General features: G+C 37.9%; 1 protein-coding gene across 1 annotated transcript in view; it reads right to left on the bottom strand.

Annotated features, from left to right (window-relative positions):
- LOC149730413 (uncharacterized) overlaps positions 1–23337 on the bottom strand; it is a 32043-nt gene that overhangs the window by 7437 nt on the left and 1269 nt on the right. Inside the window, exons 4-25 of the mRNA XM_089885978.1 lie at positions 23205–23309; positions 21586–21696; positions 17804–21411; positions 17193–17502; positions 16386–16700; positions 15707–15948; positions 14783–14966; positions 9795–9962; positions 9199–9404; positions 8468–8589; positions 8063–8172; positions 7472–7599; positions 6901–7072; positions 6134–6418; positions 5693–5851; positions 5236–5373; positions 4604–4852; positions 2769–4136; positions 2282–2557; positions 1531–1884; positions 775–1198; positions 268–568 (exon numbers count right to left, since the gene is read on the bottom strand). Of these exons, the coding sequence (XP_089742104.1) occupies positions 268–568; positions 775–1198; positions 1531–1884; positions 2282–2557; positions 2769–4136; positions 4604–4852; positions 5236–5373; positions 5693–5851; positions 6134–6418; positions 6901–7072; positions 7472–7599; positions 8063–8172; positions 8468–8589; positions 9199–9404; positions 9795–9962; positions 14783–14966; positions 15707–15948; positions 16386–16700; positions 17193–17502; positions 17804–21411; positions 21586–21696; positions 23205–23309 (9335 nt within the window). The remainder of the gene's footprint in view (positions 1–267; positions 569–774; positions 1199–1530; positions 1885–2281; positions 2558–2768; positions 4137–4603; positions 4853–5235; positions 5374–5692; positions 5852–6133; positions 6419–6900; positions 7073–7471; positions 7600–8062; positions 8173–8467; positions 8590–9198; positions 9405–9794; positions 9963–14782; positions 14967–15706; positions 15949–16385; positions 16701–17192; positions 17503–17803; positions 21412–21585; positions 21697–23204; positions 23310–23337) is intronic.

The raw sequence follows: 23337 nt of genomic DNA on the forward strand, positions 1-23337 counted from the left end.
ATTTAGACATATACATTATGTATAGGTTTAAACAATGTTTACAACTATATTACATTTCATCATTTAGCTATAATGTCCCTGACTATACATTGAGATTCAAGTTATATTCTATATGTGTGACCTTCAACAGCAAGGTAGACCATGGAACCTTGAATTTAAGCCATAGTTGCCCCATCACCCAAACATTGTACATGCACTTTATATTGTATATGGGTAAAGTCAGAGTTGGCTTTAACTGTAGGTATTAATTTCCCTAAATTACGTTACCTGTAGTTCCTCAAAATGGAAATCATGCCCAAAGTTTGCGAACTTATGACCACCAGAATTAGCTGACAATATCCAAGCTCTTCCACCATCTTCATCCAGTTTATCCCAATTGATCAACTTATTCCTTGGTTTAGCAAACAACCTCCTTGTCCCAATACTTGCCCCACCATTCTCCACCCTCAAAGTACGATGGTCTTCTATGTTGTGGTAAAGGAATATGGTACCTGGACCTCCAACCTCACATGGTGGGGTTATTGTGCTTTTGTGGCAACGCCCCCCGTGGGCATGGAAGGTGAAGGAGCTGCAAATTATAGTTAATGTTTAAATGGGGAAATATAAATATCTATTCTCTGACATTTAGCACAGCTTCCCTAAAGAGAAAAGGCACCTTTTTGAGCTGCCCTACTTAGTCAAGCTCTCGATTCTGATGTGTTGATATTCCAAATTGTTAAGCACAGGTTTAATAACATGAATTAAACAAAACAAATCCAAGAAGTTATAGCTTACCTGAACGTGATGTTTTTATTGAAGTAAACAGCCACCCTTCCCCCAGCACCACCACCACCAAAACCATTCAATCCTCCTTTACCACCATTAGCTGATACGATCCCATAACCAGATAGAATATTTGAATGCAGCCATAAACTACCACCACTACCACCAGCACCAATGCTACCAGATGTGGTGTCAGCATTGCCACCATCAGCACACAATTCACCATCAATATGGATCATGCCAGTGACGTTCAACCATATACGTCCACCACCAGATCCAGCGTTGGGCCCGCCACCAGCTGAACCAAAAACTTCAGGTTCATATAGATTGCCGTATGGTTGTCCAGTTTTAAGAACACCATTCCCACTACCATGTCCACCACTGCCACCATGACCTGCACCAGATGGGGCGTGGCTGGATGCGTAATAGCCCATTCCTGGTGGAATAAACCACATGTTAATACAAGGTAGAAATACTAACTTATAAATACTTTATAATGAATATTAAAGAGTAAAAATGAACATAACTGTCAAACATGGTACAAAATAAATGTTATAAATACAGGGCAAAAAATACAAACTTCATAAATACTTCATAATAATGTATGCACCATATAAACTATTTATTAATACTGGGTTGGAATACAAACTTTATAATGAATATTACAGAAAAATGCTAAATAAAAAATACAAGGTAAAAAATACAAGGTAGCAAAAAAATGGAATAGGTAAAAATGAATAATATATATTTACGAACATAATCATTCACCTGGGTTAATAATACCATGATACCCAATGTTATAAGAACCATTTTGATGGATAGGTGCACCGTGTTGAGTGGTATAACCTCTGTTGTTTGCTGATATCTTTCCCCCAGCATCAATGGTGATGTTAACAGCATGTACATATACATGTGTAGCTTCAACTAATCCACCGCCATCTACTATCATGTCTAGTACATTGAATTGTGTGCCAGGGTCAACAATAGGGTTGCTGATCATGTGTATGTAACCATTGTCCTTCACATGGACGTAATCAAACGTATATTTCCCAGCAAATTGTGGGCCGTCTAACTCATCAGAGTATGAAGTGTCGTCAATGTCAAATGAGCCCGCTGTGCGACCTGGAAGAAAAATATAATTATTATTTTTTATGTGGATATCATAGCAACAAGTTTTGCTATATGGCGAGACATAATTAAAGTTTGAAAACATTACGTCCACTGAAAGAGCTCTGCTGAAGAATTGTTTCAGTGGATATCAAAACACCTAATTTTGTCTCCTATATGGCGAGACACCATCAAGGTTTGCTGTTAAGTGTCTTGTCCAAAGACACATAAGCCTACAATGGAAGTATCAAGTCTAGAATATTGATTCTAGTTGAGTAAATGCTTGCAAAAAACATGGCTAGATGGCATGGCAGAATGACCAAAATGTTAAATAAATACAACTAGAAAAGCCCCTTTAGCAGGCAAACATATCATAAAGTTATGGTTAAACAAGTTTCTCTGTGTTACTTACCATGTCTGTTTAGCCATAACCGACCGTGGTGTTTCACCGTTATATTCCTCACATGAGTTAAAGCACCATCCAGCCATATAGTTACACCATGTACATGAACAATAGGTGCAAGACCAAGGTGTCCATGTCTATATACATGAGCACTGAAAGGAAGGTCGATAAATGGACGCTCGAGGTCCATGCTTTGAAGAGGTCCTATATGTATTGCACCAGTTCTGTCTCCAATTAGATTTTCAAAGTAGATGTTTGCATCAAATCCTACATCAGCCAGGGAACCTGTGAAGTAACAAATGCTATTTATTTATTATACTGTTTGGCGGGGCAGCAACATCCGTTATGTTTCATACACCTTGTGTCTGCTTGCCAGTTACCACATATGTAATTTTGTTGGTGATATTTTTTTGTGGACAATTCTTTTAAATATAAACTGGAATGTTTGTATTATAACTGACCAGAAAATCTTTGTTATCTGCATCTTATATATTACCTGCGATGGTATGATTGAGAGGTGACACGGCAAAGTGAGCTTTTCCCCAAACTTGTATCTCGTCAAAGTAAAAATCATGTGATGATGACTCATCAGAATTACGATGAGTCGGCAAAAACCAGGCTCTTGACTCGTCATTTTTCAAGTCCGAATAATCAGCGATGTAATTGTTGTCTTTATCCGGTCCATGTCCGTTGTTGTTAACTATCAAAGTTGTATGTTTGTGCACGGTGTGGTAGAAATACATGGTTCCAGGTCCACCATACCCAGTTGTAGTATCAGAAGAAACATAATTGCCAACCACATTACCAGGCTTCCCACCATGTGCTTGCCATGATCCTGAGTAAGTTTTATTTGAAGCAAAATAAACAGCTATACGTCCAGCTGCACCACCACCACCACTTTTAATGCCACTTGTTCGAACACCAATACAGTTGTTCACATCATTATGGTTTGCATCACAAGCGTGGCCATGACCCCCGTTCACAGTGACATCACCATACCCACGCATGTTGTTAACATGGAACACGATACTTCCACCACTTCCACCACCAGCAGCTCCAACCTCAACACTTTCACCGTCAGCTTCAACTAAGCCATCATTCTGTAGCTCATGTGTGACATTAAACACAACGTTCCCACCACCTCGACCACCAGCTCTTACACCATCTCCACCTCCAGAACAACCATGGCTTATTGGTTCAAACAAACTGCCATAAGCACCACCAGTATGATGCTGCCCACTACCACGGCCGCCCCTGCCACCATGCCCGGCACCAGAACCACCAGCACCAGTTTTTCCCGACCCAGTCAAAATAAGTGGTTGACCATTAGAATTTGTAGTAGAGGTATGGGGGTCTCCGTGGCAGGATATTGTGTTCAAATCACCAGTAATAACCCCCAGGTCATCTATTACCAATCTCCTTGCATGAATATGAACAGACACAGCATGAATCTTTCCTCCACCAAATACATGGACGGTTTGCACAGCCACAATAGAGACGTTATTCCTTACATCATCTGTTTGTATGAATGCAGACACTTCACCTCCATCTCCAACATTCAAGGAAACAAAGTTAAAAACACCTTCCTTTACACTAGGTTGGGGAGAATCCACAGAGCCCTGGTTGGTATCAAGCAATCTACTTTTTCCTGTCGTCCCAAACTGAAGATGGCAACCTGAAGCCACTGTTACTTTATCCACTGCTATTGTTCCCAATACAATAATCCTTGCATCCCGACAAGTGGTGTCTGGTGGTAGGACAAGGTACCCTCCCTCGTGTACAAATATGTTGGTCATTATTTCACCGTATTCTCCAAACACATCTTCGTTGATTTTCCTGTAAGGTTCTGCTTGGCTGAGGGCGTCTGAAAGTTAGTTGATATATTAAAAACATAATTTAGTATCAACATTTATTTCTATTGGCTTGGGTACGGTTAAAACATTGGTGCCATATTGTACACCATATGGGGAAACTTTATACGCTTGTTCTTCATTTACTTGTTACAGGGACAATAATATAATATAACATAGAATGTATATTTCAAAAAAATACAGTAATGAGTAGCATGCCTGGGCATTGAACACGGTACCCTTGAACTACGGTGCAATCGCCCAACCACTGATACACAGGGCACCAAAGTTTAAACTTTTTTTAGGGACAAGCCAGAAGATAAAACATTCTGTTACTTTTGCTACCAGGCATAATGCAAACAATCTTTCAACAGCTCATCTGGTATGAGTATAATGTGTTTCCGACGCTTCGTCTGCTATCCGACAAGACTTCATCAGGGGATGAGCATAAAACAGCTAACAAGAAATAAATGAAACTTACGCATGACAACTGTTTGTCCACTTTGAACATGCAACCATCCCGTACCATCTCCTGATACAAAGTATCTTGAATCTAAAGTTTCATAACTTCTTTGTAATGTAACTCTCGCACCCCCAACCACATTAACACGATTCACACCAAGGGGCAGCATAGTGGCGTCTCTCTTTGATCGGGTGTTGGTGTTATTTACTTGGCTTGTGTTGATCAATAATGTTAAACCATCCTCAAGGTCAAAGTTGGTGTTTGAACCTAAGTTAATATTGTCAGGATTAAAGAGATGCCTTGGAAATTAAAGATCTTAAAACTAAAGTAAGAAACAGCAGTTTATTAAAGGTATTTCTATTTTATTTTTACGGGTGAGTTCCTACTATTAGACTTAGACACGCCTTGGGACAGTTAGGCCAAAGTTTCCTTATTAACCTAACACCACATGAACCTGCCAGATATTAAAGCCTGTCGCTTAGAACATGTCATTATCAAATACCCGTGCTATAATGCCAATAACATTTTATACAAAAATTAAACTACTTCCTCATTTTATCTTTATTTATGACAATTTAGTGACCACTGAGCTGGAGCAATTACCATTAAAACACACACAAACACACAATAGTAGCATGGATAATTCTTACCCCGATTATTTTTCAGCTCCATCCAAATTGTCTTCTTTCCAGATGAATGTTTCCTCGAGTATAACACAGTACCTGCACCTCCATATCCACCAGGGTTTGAATTGAAAGTCCCCACTCCACCATAACTTGTTACATCACCTGAAGTGTAGGGGATTGTGGTTTAAATAATTTTATTTTATAAAAGTCTTGTGTTTATATTATAAAAGTAGCCTATTGTTTTTATTGATAAAAAAATGATAAACTGATCATAAATGAATCACTAGTGTTACCAAGATCATATGAACTTTATTTTAATAGCAATCCGACTTTTATCAACTCTTTCATTTTAAAACTTTAATTTTAAATTTTATATTTTTATTTTAAGTAGGCTTAAAAAGGTATGCGTAATAAATCGGTAATTATTTAATCAACTGATGAATTGATAATAAACAAATCACTAATCGAACATTTCACCAACCTTTCCACCAACGTAGATCGTTCCTATGGTTAAGCGCAATCCTTCCACCACCACCTCCTCCACATATAAGGTCAGATAGTGACGTACATGAACCTGAACCACCATTGGTGCTCAACATACCATGGCCCTCTACAGTGGTAGCGTGGACCATTATGCTACCTGAAAATGTGTAGGATTGTGTTTATGGTTTAAAAAATGATTGAAATTATTTATTAACAAAAGATTTTTTTCCTCTTTTCTTCCAAAATTATGGTAAAGATCAGATTGCCAAAAATCTTTTACCAAGTGTAATATAGCTTACAAAAAACACGAGGTATAATACAGCCTACAGCAGTGCACTACAAAAGTGACAAAACATATTTTCATACCAACAATCTGTCTGGCGGCAACAGCATATATTATGTATATATATGTATACCATTATATAAACAACAAACCAACCTCCACTGCCACCACTACCACTATTAGAAGAACCACCATTAGCTGATATCAATCCTTCAACTTTCAACACTGTAACAGTTAGATCGAGATAACCACCACCAACACCGCCCCTTGAGGATGATATAAAACTGTTCCCCACCCCCCCAGAACCAAAGAGATCCGGTTGTTCTATACTTCCATATACACCGTCCCATACTGTGTTGTTTAGATCAGATGTTTGCAACATGCTCTTGCTTCTACCTCCTTTACCACCATAGCAACCTCCTATGCTTGTTCTACCATAGTCTGCAATGAATATAGTTAGTATTAGGGCTTGAATCTGCTAAGAGTTAAAGTGCGTGTATGCCTCTAGTCTGAAGGATACTGGATTCAAGGCTTGATGCTGTTGTACCTTTTGTCCAAATTGTAAGCCATATATTTAAAAAAATAATCACCCACAAAGTTACATAAGTGGTAACTAGTAAGCAGGCATGGGGTGTATGAAACAGGACACACCTGTTATAATGACTGCTGTAAAGACTAAGCCAAAGACATACATGTACACAATGGTAACCACATACTCTTTAATTAGGAGGCAATCTAGCCCAGAACCCAATAACGTCTAATTAGGTTTAAAATGTAACCACTACTATATCCAGCGCCACATCATCTGACAACTGTAACAGCATCCAGCATTAAACACTGTGTTGTTTGGTTATGGGCAATGTAACCAAACACATAGTCTCAGCAAATTTAAATTAACCTAACCATATTAAGTTTATACTTACTGTATCCAGCACCATGTCCCCTCACATGTCCCATTTCATCAGCAGAAAGATGGCCGTCGGCAGCAATATGCACAACATCAGTGTTTAAAGTCAATGACCTTGCAGTTATTTGTCCATGACTTGCAATATTGACATGTCCGGACTTCATGCTAGTTTCTTTGTTAGATGTCACCTATTTAAAACAGACATAAAAACATAAGTTTTTAAAAATTAAAAAAAATATATACAGGTCTTATAGTTGTGGGAGGCATAAAGCTAAAGCTGCCACAAATCTTTTCTAAAGTAAAAGACGGCAACTTTTTCTTGCTGCCCTACTCAGTCAAGGTCTCAGAGTATTTTAGAACTATGTTTAATATTCTAAATAATCTCCACCGCCCAGTGTATAAAACCTAAACCAGCTTTCCAGAATAACTCATTTAGGCATGTTAGGGTAAAAAATTTAACAAGCTGTAAAATTAGGCATATTTATTTTTATATCATATGAGCCATTACTTAAACAATTATTCTTACAGTTTTTGTTTGAAAAACATAAAAAATATAATAAAAAGTGCAAATAATGTTTGGTTCTTACAGTAACATTCCAATTATCATTTTCTAATCCTTCAAAGCTGTTAAAGTTGATGTAGCCGTAACTTTGAACCGTTATTCCTTCACAGGCCAGTTCCCTTTTATGTGGCAACTCAAATGATAGTGTAACACCTGAAATTTGACTTCGAATTAGTAAAATATCACTGAATTTTACAGTTAGTTTATCAAACAACTTTATTATGTTAACTTGATACCATTTCTTGGCAAACAAGTAAATTTAAATCAGTATTTTTAACAAAAATTATTGAATAACTTATTTATCCTTGCATGGCGGGGCAACAAAAATTGTTTTAACATGGGTGTTTTGTTCCATACACTTTGTGCCAGCTCACAAGTTACCACCTGTGTAACTTTGACGGAGTGAGATTTTGTGGTATTTTTTTTATTTAAAAGTTTAAATTAAAAGCAACTAAGTTAAATTTTAAACATTATAGTTTAAAACAACAATTTCTTCATCCTAAACTGCAACCCCCTATTAAAAGACTATACATTATAATGCGAAATACACCAAGTACATGAAATTTCATATTAGTTCCACCTGTTCCAATACCATTGTATTATTACACATATTTACCTGTAGCAACTAACAGATGAACCTCAGGAACTAAAATATGGCCCCAAAACTTGAACGTTCTCGTGTTGCTGTTTGCTGCACCAGTTAAATACTCTACAGGACACGCATTCCTATAGAAAGGAGATAGAAGCAATCGTTTTGATATAGTAATGTAATTACAAGTGTGTATGGTTGCACACCATATGTGGTGGCTTCATGCACCTCATGTTTACTCGAAAATAACAAAGGCAGCAGGCAAAAATTCACTTAATCATAACGTAAACCATTTCTTAAAAATTTAGTGTCTAAAACACACATGCTCGTATTGGTGGCAGCGCCAAGCCTTGAATCCAGTATCCTTTGTCACACAATGCACACCCTCTAAACAATTAGGCTAATTTTCAGCTAAATAAACTTATTAATCACCCATTATATTGATATTCATGAAACGCAGGGCGGAACTCCAAAGTGTTCATCGTCATTTCTAGTTTTCCCCCTTCATACACCATGGGCATGACGGTCATGTTCACAAAGCGGTGCTCACCCATCTGTAAACAAGTAACAAGGTAACTGACATCTAGGTGTAACAACAAGTTTTTTTCTTCCAGTTAAAATTTCTTTTAAAACTTAAATTTTTTTTAAATTTTTAAAATTTAAAATTATTTTTTTTTTAAATCTAATTAAACTTAATTTCTTCTTTCAATTAAAGTAAACATGTTTTAATCGTAAGCATGTAAAAGCAGCAGATTCATAATAAAAATCTAAAACCACAATGGTAAAGCAAAATAGGGCATTGGATTTTCTATTATTGGTGGCCAGATAGAGGGTTTAAGCTTAGGTCTAGTCTCTTGTGGTTAGAATTAGGCAGCTTTAAATTGGCCTTTTAAAGCTGATAAAATGATTGTATTTAAGGCTTAGGATTTTGGGTAATGGGAAAATTCTCTTTGATGATTGTCTATTGTTAACAGTTTAGTGGCGTTGGATTATTTGCTTTATATTTGCATTTTTTTTAGAGCTACAATACAACCACAAAGTTAAATACATGGTAACTTGTAAGTGGGCACGAGGTGTATAAAACAAAACACTTGTGATAAAACAACTGTCATTTTCGGGCAACGTGAGGATAAAGTAAGTTACAATAATATGTGTTCATATACCTGCTTCCATTGTACATGCGCTAATGGTGGGATATGGAAGTATCCTGTATCATCACCAACCAAACCTCCAGTCATTACTTCAAGCTTGCTGTTGCTTTGGTTGCTTGTTGTATACTCCAATGTAAGGTGGGCACCTCCATATATTTCAATCAATGTAAACGTGTGGGGTTGTCCATCATCACGCTTGTTAAGTATCGCCACTCCACCTGATGAGAGATACTAGCATTATTGATTTACCTTTGCATGGCAGGGCATCTTAATTGTAAAAAAGATGTCTTATTGCACTCTATAGGTTGTTTGAAATATTTTGTTTATGAGTTATGCTTTTTTCTGTATGACCGCCAGTTTGGACAATGTTAAATGTTTTAGGTTTGGCCTGCAATTTAAAGACCATAAGTGTCTTTTCCCCATGGTTTGTGGTGGCTTTATACACCTTGTGTCTGTTTGCAAGTAAGAAAAACTCGCATGCCAACAATGATAGCAGCGTCGAGCCTGGAACCCGGTATCTTCCAGTAACAAGGCACACACTTTGACCAATAGGCTAATTTTTAAATAAGTTAAAAACAGTTTGCAACGCAAGCATAAAACATCCATACCTCTGTTATAAAACGAGTAGAAAATATCCTCAGTCGCCCTTGTACTGGTTGGTAAAGTAACTTGTGGTTTCTGGCATTCATTATCAATACGTAATATCTTTGCATTTGATGATTGGTAATAAGATGTTCCTGGCCCACCATGCTCAGCAGAGTTAGATGCAGAACCACCTGAAGTAATATATTGATAACATTATCCTTGCAATGCAACTTGCAAGTTATAACATGGGTGTTCTGTTGCAAACCATATGAAGAAATGTATCGAATATTTGTGAATAAATGTAAAAATAAACAATAAAATATAGATGAATGTAACTTATTTATCCTCGCATGGTAGGGAACAACATGGGTGTTCTGTTTCATAGACTTCGTGCATGCTTCTAAGAGCTACAACTTTTTGTTTATATTTTTGCTGTGTAGCCTATGCTTGACAATCGGAAATCACGTTATTTTTTACTGGTTAAAAGTAAAACAAGCTCTAAATAGTAGTTTAAAATCAAATACTAATTGCAAAAGTACATTATAATGCAAAATATAGGCATAGAAACGTGATGTATTAAAAACTACAAGTAGTGTTTAATAGGAAACACAATATAACCTTAAAATATGCCCTTTATTTATTTAAAAACATAGGTATACTTACTATTTTATATTTGCTTTTAAAACACTGACTTTACTGAAACTAGACGATTGTTAAATGTATTAAAAATAAACGATACTGCAACGTGACCAAGGTGATCCTAGAATACAGATATTCTAGCGGCCATTTTCGATACCTTCTACTGGTGCCACCAACATAAAACTTGGACACTGTACTAACTAGACCCCAGCGGTACCGATTCTGAAATCAAAAATTTAAAATTCGAAAAAATATTAATTATGAATATTAATATTCGTCATAAAAACATATTTATAAATTTTTCGCACGCACCAGCTTTGAATATGTTGTAGCGCTACCTAATAGCTACAAAATGAAACATTTTTTTCTTCAAAAAAATGGGGGCTTGGGTATGAAATATTAAAAAGTATGACCATAACTTGAATCATATAAATATTAAATTTTCAATTTTTTTTGCAAAAATATAACTTCCGCATACATCTATGTTGGTCACTAACATCCCATTCCCATTAAAAAAATAATTAATTTTAATTTTTTTTTAATTATGAATATTAATATTCGTCATAAAAACATATTTATAGAATTTTCGCACGCACCAGCTTGGAATATGTTATAGCGCTACGTATTAGCTACAAAATGAAACATTAATTTTTTCAAAAAAATGGGGGCTTGGGTTCAGAATACAGACAAGTATGAGTCAAATATCTCAAATCATATGAATATTAAATTTTCTAAAAATATTCGCGAAAACATAACTCACGCATACATCTGTGTAGGTCACTAACATATTTTTCCCATTAAAAAAATAATTAATTTTAATTTTTTTTTAATTATGAATATTAATATTCCTCATAAAAACATATTTATAGAATTTTCGCACGCACCAGCTTGGAATATGTTATAGCGCTACGTATTAGCTACAAAATGAAACATTAATTTTTTCAAAAAAATGGGGGCTTGGGTTCAGAATACAGACAAGTATGAGTCAAATATCTCAAATCATATGAATATTAAATTTTCTAAAAATATTCGCGAAAACATAACTCACGCATACATCTGTGTAGGTCACTAACATATTTTTCCCATTAAAAAAATAATTAATTTTAATTTTTTTTTAATTATGAATATTAATATTCGTCATAAAAACATATTTATAGAATTTTCGCACGCACCATCTTGGAATATGTTATAGCGCTACGTATTAGCTACAAAATGAAACATTAATTTCTTCAAAAAAATGGGGGCTTGGGTTCAGAATACAAACAAGTATGGTCATAACTCAAATCATATAAATATCAATTTTCGATTTTTTTTGCGAAAATATAACTTACGCACATATCTATGTAGGTCATTAACATACCATTCCCATTAAAAAAATAATTTATTTTAACTTTTTTTTTAATTATGAATATTAATATTCGTCATAAAAACATATTTATAGAATTTTCGCACGAATCAGCTTCGAATATGTTATAGCGCTACGTATTAGCTACAAAATGAAACATTAATTTCTTCAAAAAAATGGGGGCTTGGGTTCAGAATACAAACAAGTATGGTCATAACTCAAATCATATAAATATCAATTTTCGATTTTTTTTGCGAAAATATAACTTACGCACATATCTATGTAGGTCATTAACATACCATTCCCATTAAAAAAATAATTTATTTTAACTTTTTTTTTAATTATGAATATTAATATTCGTCATAAAAACATATTTATAGAATTTTCGCACGAATCAGCTTCGAATATGTTATAGCGCTACGTATTAGCTACAAAATGAAACTTTCATTTCTTCAAAAAAATGCGGGCTTGGGTTCAGAATACAGACAAGTATGAGTCATAACTATAATTCCTTATTCGTATATTCTATTTGCACGAACGCAAAAAATTATACATATAATAAAAAGTAATATAATAAACAGTAAATACGTACATTCAAATGTGATGCTTTGAATTTGAATAAAGTCTTCGACTGCCGCACCATTTACTTTATCCTATCCGTACGTAAGTATAGAAACATCGAGAATTTAATTTATTTGTTTCAATTAATACAAAAGGTTTTTTGTTCTTGAAGCCTCTAAGATTAGGGTTTATTCTTTAATACGATGCAGAATTAATAGAAGAGTAAAATGTGAGGAATAGTGACCAAAGATTTAGTGATCTCCTCGTTGTGTGTTCGTTGATCATCGTCGGATACCTGTAGAATATAACTGAAAACACAGAGTTAGGCAGTAAACAAATTATTCAGAATAATTGATACAAAACCATTTAACGCCGATACGTTTAGCCTTACTAGGTATATTTCCTCAGCGACGCAGTCAAAATGGAGCCATGTCTTGCACTTAGAACAACAACAACAACATGTTATTGCAAAACAAATGTTTAGTTACAAAAACAACTTTTGTTTTTTAAGTTTGAATAAAAAAAGTCAATAAACGGTAAGTGACATAAGTTATACGAATATTCTTCACAATATTTGACACCCATCCCCGCACCCAATTAAGGAAATTAATGTTTTACTTTTTAGTTATTTAGTGGAACTATTAGATTTCCGATTTTAATTTGAAACAGGATGGTATTACTATGCTTTTATGACGTATGTTAATAGCCATATTGAAAAATCTTTGGGTGTTTTGGTGAATAAAACTTGTATAAAAAGAATCGTGGTTCAGTACATAAACTTTTCCGCATTTATTTATTTTTGTGAATGACATGTACGTCGATTTATGCGCGTATAATTTTAGCGTTCGTGCAAATAAAATATATGAACAAGGAATTATAGTTATGACTCATACTTGTCTGTATTCTGAACCCAAGCCCGCATTTTTTTGAAGAAGTTAAAGCTTCATTGTTTAGGTATTACGTAGCGCTATAACATATTCCAAGCTGGTTCGTGCGAAAATTCTATAAATATGTTTTTATGACGAATATTAATATTCACAATTAAAAAAATAAATAAAATTGATTATTTTTTTAATGGGAATGATATGTTAGTGACCTACATAGATATGTGCGTAAGTTATATTTTCGCAAAAAAATCGAGAATTTGATATTTATATGATTTGAGTTATGACCATACTTGTTTGTATTCTGAACCCAAGCCCCCATTTTTTTGAAGAAATTAATGTTTCATTTTGTAGCTAATACGTAGCGCTATAACATATTCCAAGATGGTGCGTGCGAAAATTCTATAAATATGTTTTTATGACGAATATTAATATTCATAATTAAAAAAAAATTAAAATTAATTATTTTTTTAATGGGAAAAATATGTTAGTGACCTACACGGATGTATGCGTGAGTTATATTTTCGCGAATATTTTTAGAAAATTTAATATTCATATGATTTGAGATATTTGACTCATACTTGTCTGTATTCTGAACCCAAGCCCCCATTTTTTTGAAAAAATTAATGTTTCATTTTGTAGCTAATACGTAGCGCTATAACATATTCCAAGATGGTGCGTGCGAAAATTCTATAAATATGTTTTTATGAGGAATATTAATATTCACAATTAAAAAAAAATTAAAATTAATTATTTTTTTAATGGGAATGGTATGTTAGTGACCAACATAGATGTATGCGGAAGTTATATTTTTGCAAAAAAAATTGAAAATTTAATATTTATATGATTCAAGTTATGGTCATACTTTTTAATATTTCATACCCAAGCCCCCATTTTTTTGAAGAAAAAAATGTTTCATTTTGTAGCTATTAAGTAGCGCTACAACATATTCAAAGCTGGTGCGTGCGAAAAATTTATAAATATGTTTTTATGACGAATATTAATATTCATAATTAATATTTTTTCGAATTTTGAATTTTTGATTTCAGAATCGGTACCGCTGGGGTCTAGTTAGTACAGTGTCCAAATTTTAGGTTAGTGGTACCAGTAGAAGGTATCGAAAATGGACGCTAGAATATCTGTATTCTAGGATCACCTTGGTTGCAACGTGCATGTAACTGCCCAGCCTATTATAAGTTTAAAAAAAGTTTTTATTATTAGGCATTTAATAATTAATATTCGTAATCCATTTCATATAAGATGCGATGAGCATTTTTCATTAACTCGGAAATGCACTATGTTCAAAGGGGACTACCCAGCAGGTAATTCATTTTAAAGAAAGATTTTCATCCGTGGTAAAATTTTACCAAACTCGTTGGACCCTATACATTCTTTTTTTGTTCAACACAGTTCAAAGTTATTTTGGCAAACTACAAGGAAATGCGACTTAATGATTCACAAAGTTACATACGTGGTAACTCGTAAGCGAGCACGCGGTGTATGAAACAGAACACCAGTGTTATAAAGACTGCTGTTGCCCCGCCATGTGAGGATAAATAAGTTGCATTTAAATGCTAGGCACCTTTATTGGTAATGTGGCCGGTCCTGAAGTCTCCTTGCGTAACATATATGTTGACCCTTCCACCTGATCCACCACCACCACTGTTTATTCCATTCCCACCATTAGTGGTTATGGTACCAGGGCCAGAAAGATCGTAAGCTGTTATCCACACAGAACCACCGCTGCCACCACCAGCATTACCAGACTGTGGAAATGTATTAGTTATGTGATTTGCAATGATTTAGTAATGCATAAGTTATGGTTGGAGCGCCTAGCTGCCACCAGCCAAAATATTTGCGGGTGTATATTAGGGTGGAGGAAGATGGGACAGCTTTTCATTCTATTTTGTCGTCCCATTAGTTAGAAAACAAAGAATATTCAAAGAACTATAAAACGTATCCTTATGACTCTTAAAGGTCGTTTTTATCTGTTCAAAACCGATCAAGATATTTAGATATTCTGTGTGATAGGTGTTCCACCTTCTCCAACAATACCATATATTTCGTATATAGCATTAACAGTATGGCTGACGTTTGAACAGCACTCAGCGATCACGTTAACGATCGATGTCTAGTCGCACGCCCACGTGGTGGCGGCATAGAGCTTTGCACTTCACAATCTCTGTCTACGAACCTACGCTCGCTCTAACCACAGTGTTACGGCGGCGTAACAAGTTTACATTAGAAACTAAACGAAAGTTAAAATAATAAAAACAATCAGCAACAAAGTTACATACGTGGTAACTCGTAAGCGGGCACGAGGTGTATGAAACAGAACACCTGTGTTATAACGACTGTCATTGCCCCGCCATGTGAGGATAAATAAGTTACATATGTGGTAACTCGTAAGCGGTCACGAGGTGTATGAAACAGAACACCCGTGTTATAACGCCTACCATTGCATCGCTACACAAGTATAAATAACTTACATTCATTCACTACTTACGTGTGCATTCCGACCATTTGCGGTAATTTGACCTCTGAATGTAATTGTATCCTGCACGTCCAGTTGAAGGCGACCTCCACCTCTACCCCCACTACCAGCAGATGAACCACTGCCACCGCCGCTACCGCATCTACCGACACTGAATATATCTCCTGTTGGTTGGGAAGGTAGAACTACTGATCTACCACCACGACCACCATGGCTGGCACCAGAAGCACCGTTGCTTGCTGCAACCCCACGACCTGTTGTCGCAAAGGATTAATGTTGAAAATGTTCTTAAAGCAACTTATTTATCCATGCATGGCGGTCGTTATAACACGAGTGTTCTGTTTCATACACCTCGTGCTCACTGACGAGTTACCCATATATAACTTTGTGGTTGATTGCTTTTTTGGTCCGACAATTTGAACATCCCGTAAGTGACCACTGAGTTGTAGCAATTGCTGTTAAGTGTTTCACCTAAGCACAACCAGTCGCAATGGCAGTAGGTGGTAGTTCTACATGTGTGTTTATTATAATGTATATATAGGCGACCCCGCTTTTAGTAAAATCCTTTTAAATTACAACCACAATAAGGTAGTTTGCAGCAGCGACCGATAAGTGTGCAGAGCGAACTACTTAAGGGTTTCGTTGGTTCTTAAAGTCTTAAAATAGTAAATAGGACTTGAGCAATACGTACCCACTCCACAATCGCTCGCTTCGCCTCCGTAGTTCAGATTAATTAACCCGGCTTGACTGACGTGTACTTGTAGGGCATTGGTGAGCACAGAGGGGACTCGAAGTGTGCCGCCAAGAGTTAGGTAAGAGACGTATATCTGACTTGGCGTGTCACAAAGAGAGGGGCAAACACCATCCTGCATTTCGCGGTTGTCAGCAAGATTAAGAGCATCGAGTGTCATCAACGCTCCTTCTCCGATCTCAAGATGTTCGATCCTTCCACCGTGCATGCCGGAGATGTAAGCTCGGTTTCGTACTTCGATATGAGAACCTGGACCTGTTTACAAAATACGATAATATACCTTGATTTCGTTTCGGTTAAAAAAATATTATTACCGCTGGTATATACCGGTAAAAAAAACACTAAACATCATTTAGTTGTAGCCCAAAATATTCACTTTATATTTTAGCCCACAATATTCTTTTTTTAACCCACAATAAAACTTTCGACAACGCTAAAGTTAACTTGGAACGTTTAAGAATAAAAACAAATTTGTCTCGTATACTGGGCTTTTGAATTATTAGCCCCGCCTGTATATAAAGCTGTAGCGATAACACAATTCCGCTACACTTCTTAATTAAAAGTAATAAACTATTTTTAAAAGCAGAGATGGCAAAATTAATTATAAAAATTCATTTTATACAATAAGCATAGTAATTAGGCGATAAAGAGGTTGGAATTGTCCACGGAACAGCCCACGTTACGACACAATATGGATATGCATGGAAATGATTGGCCATAATACGTGACCTATGTTACAATGCCAACCTGTCAGTGTAATATTGTTCCATGGGAGCGTAAAGTTGACTTGTTTAGCCGACATAAGGGTAAGGAAGCCACCGTTTAACACATTCAGGTAATTCCACCCTTCACCCACGACCAAATACCCTGCGCTAAATGTAGCAGCGTATATAGTAACGTTCTCAGAATGAACACTGGAATATGAACAAGTGTTGTTGGTGCGGCAGGTTTCGCTTTCGTCTCGTACAAGTCTTAGTTCCGCGCCGTTGTCCAAATGTACATGAAGTAATGCGGATCGGTTAAGTCCGATAAGATGCACGTGATCTTTAAATTCAACCTATAAAGTAATAAACATGATGTGTTTGTGTGCCTGTTCATTATAATAATAAAGAGATGGGAAAGAAAAGAAAAACGACTTTGGTTAAAAGACGATGTGGGTGAAAGTGCATGAAAAGCCCCGTTACAAATCGTGGATGTAGACCTATAGACGGTAAACACGCAGTGAGTTCCCCTTTTAAAATTAAGACAGATTACCTGCGTAAACAGCGAAAACATTTGCATAACTGCGGCGGTATGGCGTGCAAAACTTGTATTTTAGAAAAAAAACAGAAAACAAACAGATTTATTTAATCTCTCACCAGGCTGCTTTGTCCCATGATGTACAAGCGGTTCAAGGGGAAAACCAGACTTGTTGATTCATTGCTCGCTCTTGGTAGAACTGTAAACCGACCACCGTTTTCAACTGTAAGCACATTCCATCCCCAACTGGTGGTCAATTCTTTCTCATAGCATTCAAATACACCCGACACTGTCATAGCGTATGTGTACAACAGGAATGGACGATTCGTTGCATTTGCTGCTTGGTTAGGTAGTTGCAACAGCTTGAACTCCCCTTGTGGGCCAACGTACACTGTCTCGAGTCTGGGCCTCGCTTTTCCAAGAATGTCAATTGAGTCGTAAATGGTAAGCGAACCATTCACGTAAATTTCATCAACGTGAAATTTAAAGTCAGATTCCTCGTTTACACGGAATTGAACTTGCCCGTGTACGCCAATGTTAAACGAATCCCACCCGGGTAGCGTGTTGATTAAACCACCATCAAAGGACCCGTTTACAATAACTTGGTGAACGAATACATTTGAGGTATTAACCCATGTATCAGGTGTGTTGTGAGAATGCTCGGTGTCAAGCCAAACCGAGCCATATTGTCCGACATGCAAACTTTTGATTAGTGGATGAACTTTGCCTTGTAAATTTATGGAACCGATCGTTTTAAACTCCCCGTTTATGATCATTACGTCTAACAGGTAATCTGACGATGCGGCAACTTCGAAGCGACCACCACGGTGAATGGTAAGCGTATCCCACCCTGGCGTAATCTCTAATGTTGCTGCATCGAACACTCCCGCAATGGACACGTCAACTGCTTTAACTTGGAAGATATTTGTAGTTATATTAGTCTTGGAGTTCGTATCAAAGCTGACTCGACCGTTTCCCCCGATCGTAAAGCTATTCATTCGATCAAAGGCGCTAGTGTCTCGGCTCTTAAACAAAACTGCCCCATTAACCTGCAGTAACCCATTTATAGCCATCTCGTCAACTAAGAAGACACCTCTTGCTTCGTTCGAGTGATTCCCGTTTGCTTTTACTGCGCAGAATGTAAAAGTCCCACCTTGTTCAACAGTAAGTTCTCTCCAGCCCACTCCGCCCGGCTGGAACGCCTTACCGTTAAACGTTCCACCGACTATTGCTTCCTCGGCGAATATTTCCGAGTACCGAGTCGAGTTATCCATTTCCTCAGAGCCCAGCACCAAATTTCCTGCAGGAGAAGTAACTTGGAAATCTCGGACTCTGCCGTCGTGTATACCAGATATAACAACATGGTTTCTGAAATTCAGAACTCCAGCTACCAGGACTGCATTTGATATTAAACTCCCATCCAACGTCAAGGTAGTGCGGCCATATTGGCCCACGTTGAAACTATTCATTGAAGAAAATGTAGTTTGTGTTTCGCTGCCGCCGGGCGAAAGTAAACCGTTAATATCGACCGAATCCTGGACGGTAACTGCGAATCTACGAGTTACATTGTCCATACCAGGCTCCCATGTAAAAGCGCCGCCTCTTCGTATAATAAACTCAGAAGACATAATATCAAGATGTTGTGAAGCCACCCATGAGGCTCCTTCGCCACCAGAACTCGTCAATACCTTTATATCGCCATGAACATCAATATCTCGTTCGGTTCTCAGGGCATGATGTTGATCTGTTGCGAAGATATAAAATTCACCAGAGCTTCCAATATCTAACTCGTTCATTTTAGAGTCTTGGTCCGGATATTGAATTGGACCGCATTCCATTCTGCCGTTGATTTCAATCTTTGCGTCATTTCCAACAAAACACGAGCATGGAGATTTTAAAGTCGCCCCCTGCTTCACTAGCAAGCGTGTAGGTGACCCAGTTAGCTGTAAATACCTTCCCCCACATGTTGAGCCTTGGAACCTGGGTGTTATGGTTTCCTCTGCTACTGTACCATACAACGTTGTTTTAGGGTTGAAAACAACATGGGAGTTGTTCTGAACGGTAAGTCTGTTTAACACAACAGGTAGGGCAGAACCTGCATCTAATGGGTTTGTAATTGACATTGTACTTCCACTTCTGCGACCGAACTCTAGTATTGTAGTTGATTGCGTCTCCAACACACCACCCACCACTAATGTAGTTTCTATTATAGAAGTTTCTGCTGATAAACGTAGAGTTGAATCCAAGGTGGTTCCGTGTCTTTCTTCCACAAATGTGGGAATGCTAAGTCGTGGCCCAACAGTGATGTCAGTCTCCCCTATCACATGTAATGCGGTTGACTCGTCGCCTAACGCTTGGTCTATATGCAATTGTAAAGGTGGCGGGTTTGCTCCACTGCCACCAGTCGCCATTACTGAGGATAATATAGAACATTGGCCGCCAACGGAGAGCTGCATATTCTTGATACGGTTCTGTGTTGGTAGTATGACTCTGCTCCATGTTGGAGCCGTGCTAGTTGATAGAGGATCGTCCAATACCCATCCAACACCACCAGATAGCCGTACATCATATACATCACACGGCGCGCCGTCGCCTGCTCTGTGTTTTAATGGCACGCTGGCTTGAAGACCCATGTTGTTAACAGCAAGTTTAGCCCCTGTGTTATCTATTGTGAAAGCCGTCCCTGGTCCACCTGGTTCGCCACTGCTTTGTGGGTTGTCACCAGATTGACACACACCGGCAGGTCGTGGTTGTAATTGATTGTCCTCACCAACAGCAGGTGTATATCCATGCACAGCTGCTGCAAGAGAAATATGACCAGACCATAGCACGGGCTTGATAGTTACAGAGGTAGCCAGGATTGGATACGGCAGTTTCCTGTACTCTACATTGCTCCCATCAACATTCCCAACAAACCGATAAGGTGTACCTTCACTTCTAAGCTTCTTATAAACGTAAATCCCGTTGTTGTTGGTTTCCCGACCAGTTTCACTGCTGGCAGCCACAAGGTTGAACTCCAATTCAAACTCCCTTACATAGTTATTAGTGCCAGGCCTTCCACGTATGGATATCCCAGTGATATACTTCGGCGAGTTGGAGAGATTCATCTGGTATCGTTGGTTATGTGTGTTAGAAGATGGCGACCAATACCCGCTGCCACTTCCTGATAATAACCCGTTGTTATTGGTTGATGAACTGACGGGTAGAACGTCTCTCCCGATGGTGCAATAACGAACACTCCAGCGACGGTCGCGCAACGAGCTGTGCCATGATCCCGACATGCCGGTTGCTACAACGGTCTTATCCACTGTAGATGGCGGTGCTGACCAGTTCAGAGTTCCCCCAGCGGCGATTGGAGTGGTTTGTGAGCAATCGGTTAGCATGACATTGGAAGGGATCTTACAGCATGTAAACCTCCATCGACGGTCAGAATAACTGCTTGAATACGCAGTACGATACCCACTCAAAGCATATCCAGGCCCGAAACTTCGCATGCAGTCGAAATCTAGTCCTCCTCTGTACCCGTTGACATACCCAGTTTCCCTGCAAGACATGGACGCGGTGTTGGACAAACCACACGACCCAACGCTCCACACACGGTCGTCCTGTGAGGATGAATATACCGATCGTATGGTTGTGTAGAATCCACTGCTTGTAGAATGCTGGAAGTTTGTCCTCAACGAATTAAGAGTTTGGATCGAATTCATGGATGGGCACGTAACGTCACCTATATAAAAATAATTTAAAGGGGGCTACCGTCGAAAAATGAATGCATAAAAATTAAAAGCTAAAAAAACAAAGGTGCCACCAAAGTTCAAAAACAACTTCTGAGAAAAATCGCGTGACATACGGTAATCTTCTAGTCCCCAATATTCACAGTAATATATATAGAACAACATACCTTTAACGTTTCCTCCATACGTAAATAGATGGCCATCATATTCACTGTTGGTACAATCGACAGATATCCTGCCACCTGCACCACCACCACCGCTACCATACCCTTCACCACCTTATTGAATGCATTAATGTATAACAATAAAACATAATATATGTATTTGTATCTTGGAATACGATTGCGAGTATCGAAAAGGAATATAAGCAGCAAAACGACAGTTGTTAAAACACGATGGGGGTAAAATGACTCATTTTATCAATTTAAACTAAAGTTTGTAATTTATTTGTGGATTAATGAATGTAACTTATTGATTCTCGTGTGGCGGGGCAACGACAGTCGTTATAACACGGGTGTTCTGTTTCATACACCTCGTGCCCGCTTACAAGTTACAATGTATGTAACTTATTTATCCTCGCATGGCGGGGCAATACCAGTCGTTATAACACGGGTGTTCTGTTTCATACACCTCGTGCCCGCTTACAAGTTACCACGTATGTAACTTATTTATCCCTGCATGGCAGGGCAATGCCAGTCGTTATAACACGGGCGTCCTGTTTCATACACCTCGTGCCCGCTTACAAGTTACCACGTATGTAACTTATTTATCCCTGCATGGCAGGGCAATGCCAGTCGTTATAACACGGGTGTCCTGTTTCATACACCTCGTGCCCGCTTACAAGTTACCACGTATGTAACTTATTTATCCTCGCATGGCGGGGCAACGATAGTCGTTATAACACGGCTGTTCTGTTTGATACACCTCATGCCAGCTTACAAGTTACCACGTATGTAACTTATTTATCCCTGCATGGCAGGGCAATGCCAGTCGTTATAACACGGGTGTCCTGTTTCATACACCTCGTGCCCGCTTACAAGTTACCACGTATGTAACTTATTTATCCCTGCACGGCAGGGCAATGCCAGTCGTTATAACACGGGTGTTCTGTTTCATACACCTATCGTTGTGGTGGGTGATTGGTGTGTGCATTGTCATGTGAAATATATTCGAAAGTTACAGACCACCACACATGAAGAATTAAACGCGTAAGTGTCAGCATATTAGTTATTTCAATTAACATTAAACGAACAAGAGATTAACTTTAGGGCAGAAACGAACAAGAGATTAACTTTAGGGCAGAGAATGACGTAAGTTTGTGTGTGGTGTTAACAGTGAGTTCGTAAAGCACCAAATCGTGACTAGATTTTAAACTTTTCTATTCGGGAAGTTTCGGTTTGTTACTATTTTCAGTAAAGCTCATATTTGAATGAATATAACTTGCTTTATCATCGCGTGGCGTGCAACGACAGTCGGATGTCACGTGTGTTCTGTTTTATACACCGGGCGAGAAGATGGAAAGAAAGGCGTCCCATCTTCCCCCAATATATTATACGTAAACCTGTCGGTGGTTGATTCATTTTGGCTGACAACTAGGCAAGCCATAAAGGACCACTGGAATGGAGCAACTATAGTCATTGTCAGCCACACATAACAAATAAAAAACAAACAAAATAATAATCATCCACAAAGTAACACACGCGGTAACTCGTTAGCGGGCATGAGGCGTATGAAACAGAACACTCGTGTTTGATAAAGTAAGTTACATTAATCCCAAGCTACCTACCGATAACTGTGATCCTTCCACTGCCATGACAGCTTTGTGACTCGATCCTGATGCTCCCCCCAGCCCCACCACCACTTCCAACAGATGTGGCAGCGTTACCGTTAGCTGTAACATCAAATAGTGTTTAGCGACC

Source organism: Ciona robusta, chromosome 10, assembly GCF_009617815.1.
Source record: "Ciona robusta chromosome 10, ASM961781v2".
NCBI lineage: Eukaryota > Metazoa > Chordata > Ascidiacea > Phlebobranchia > Cionidae > Ciona > Ciona robusta.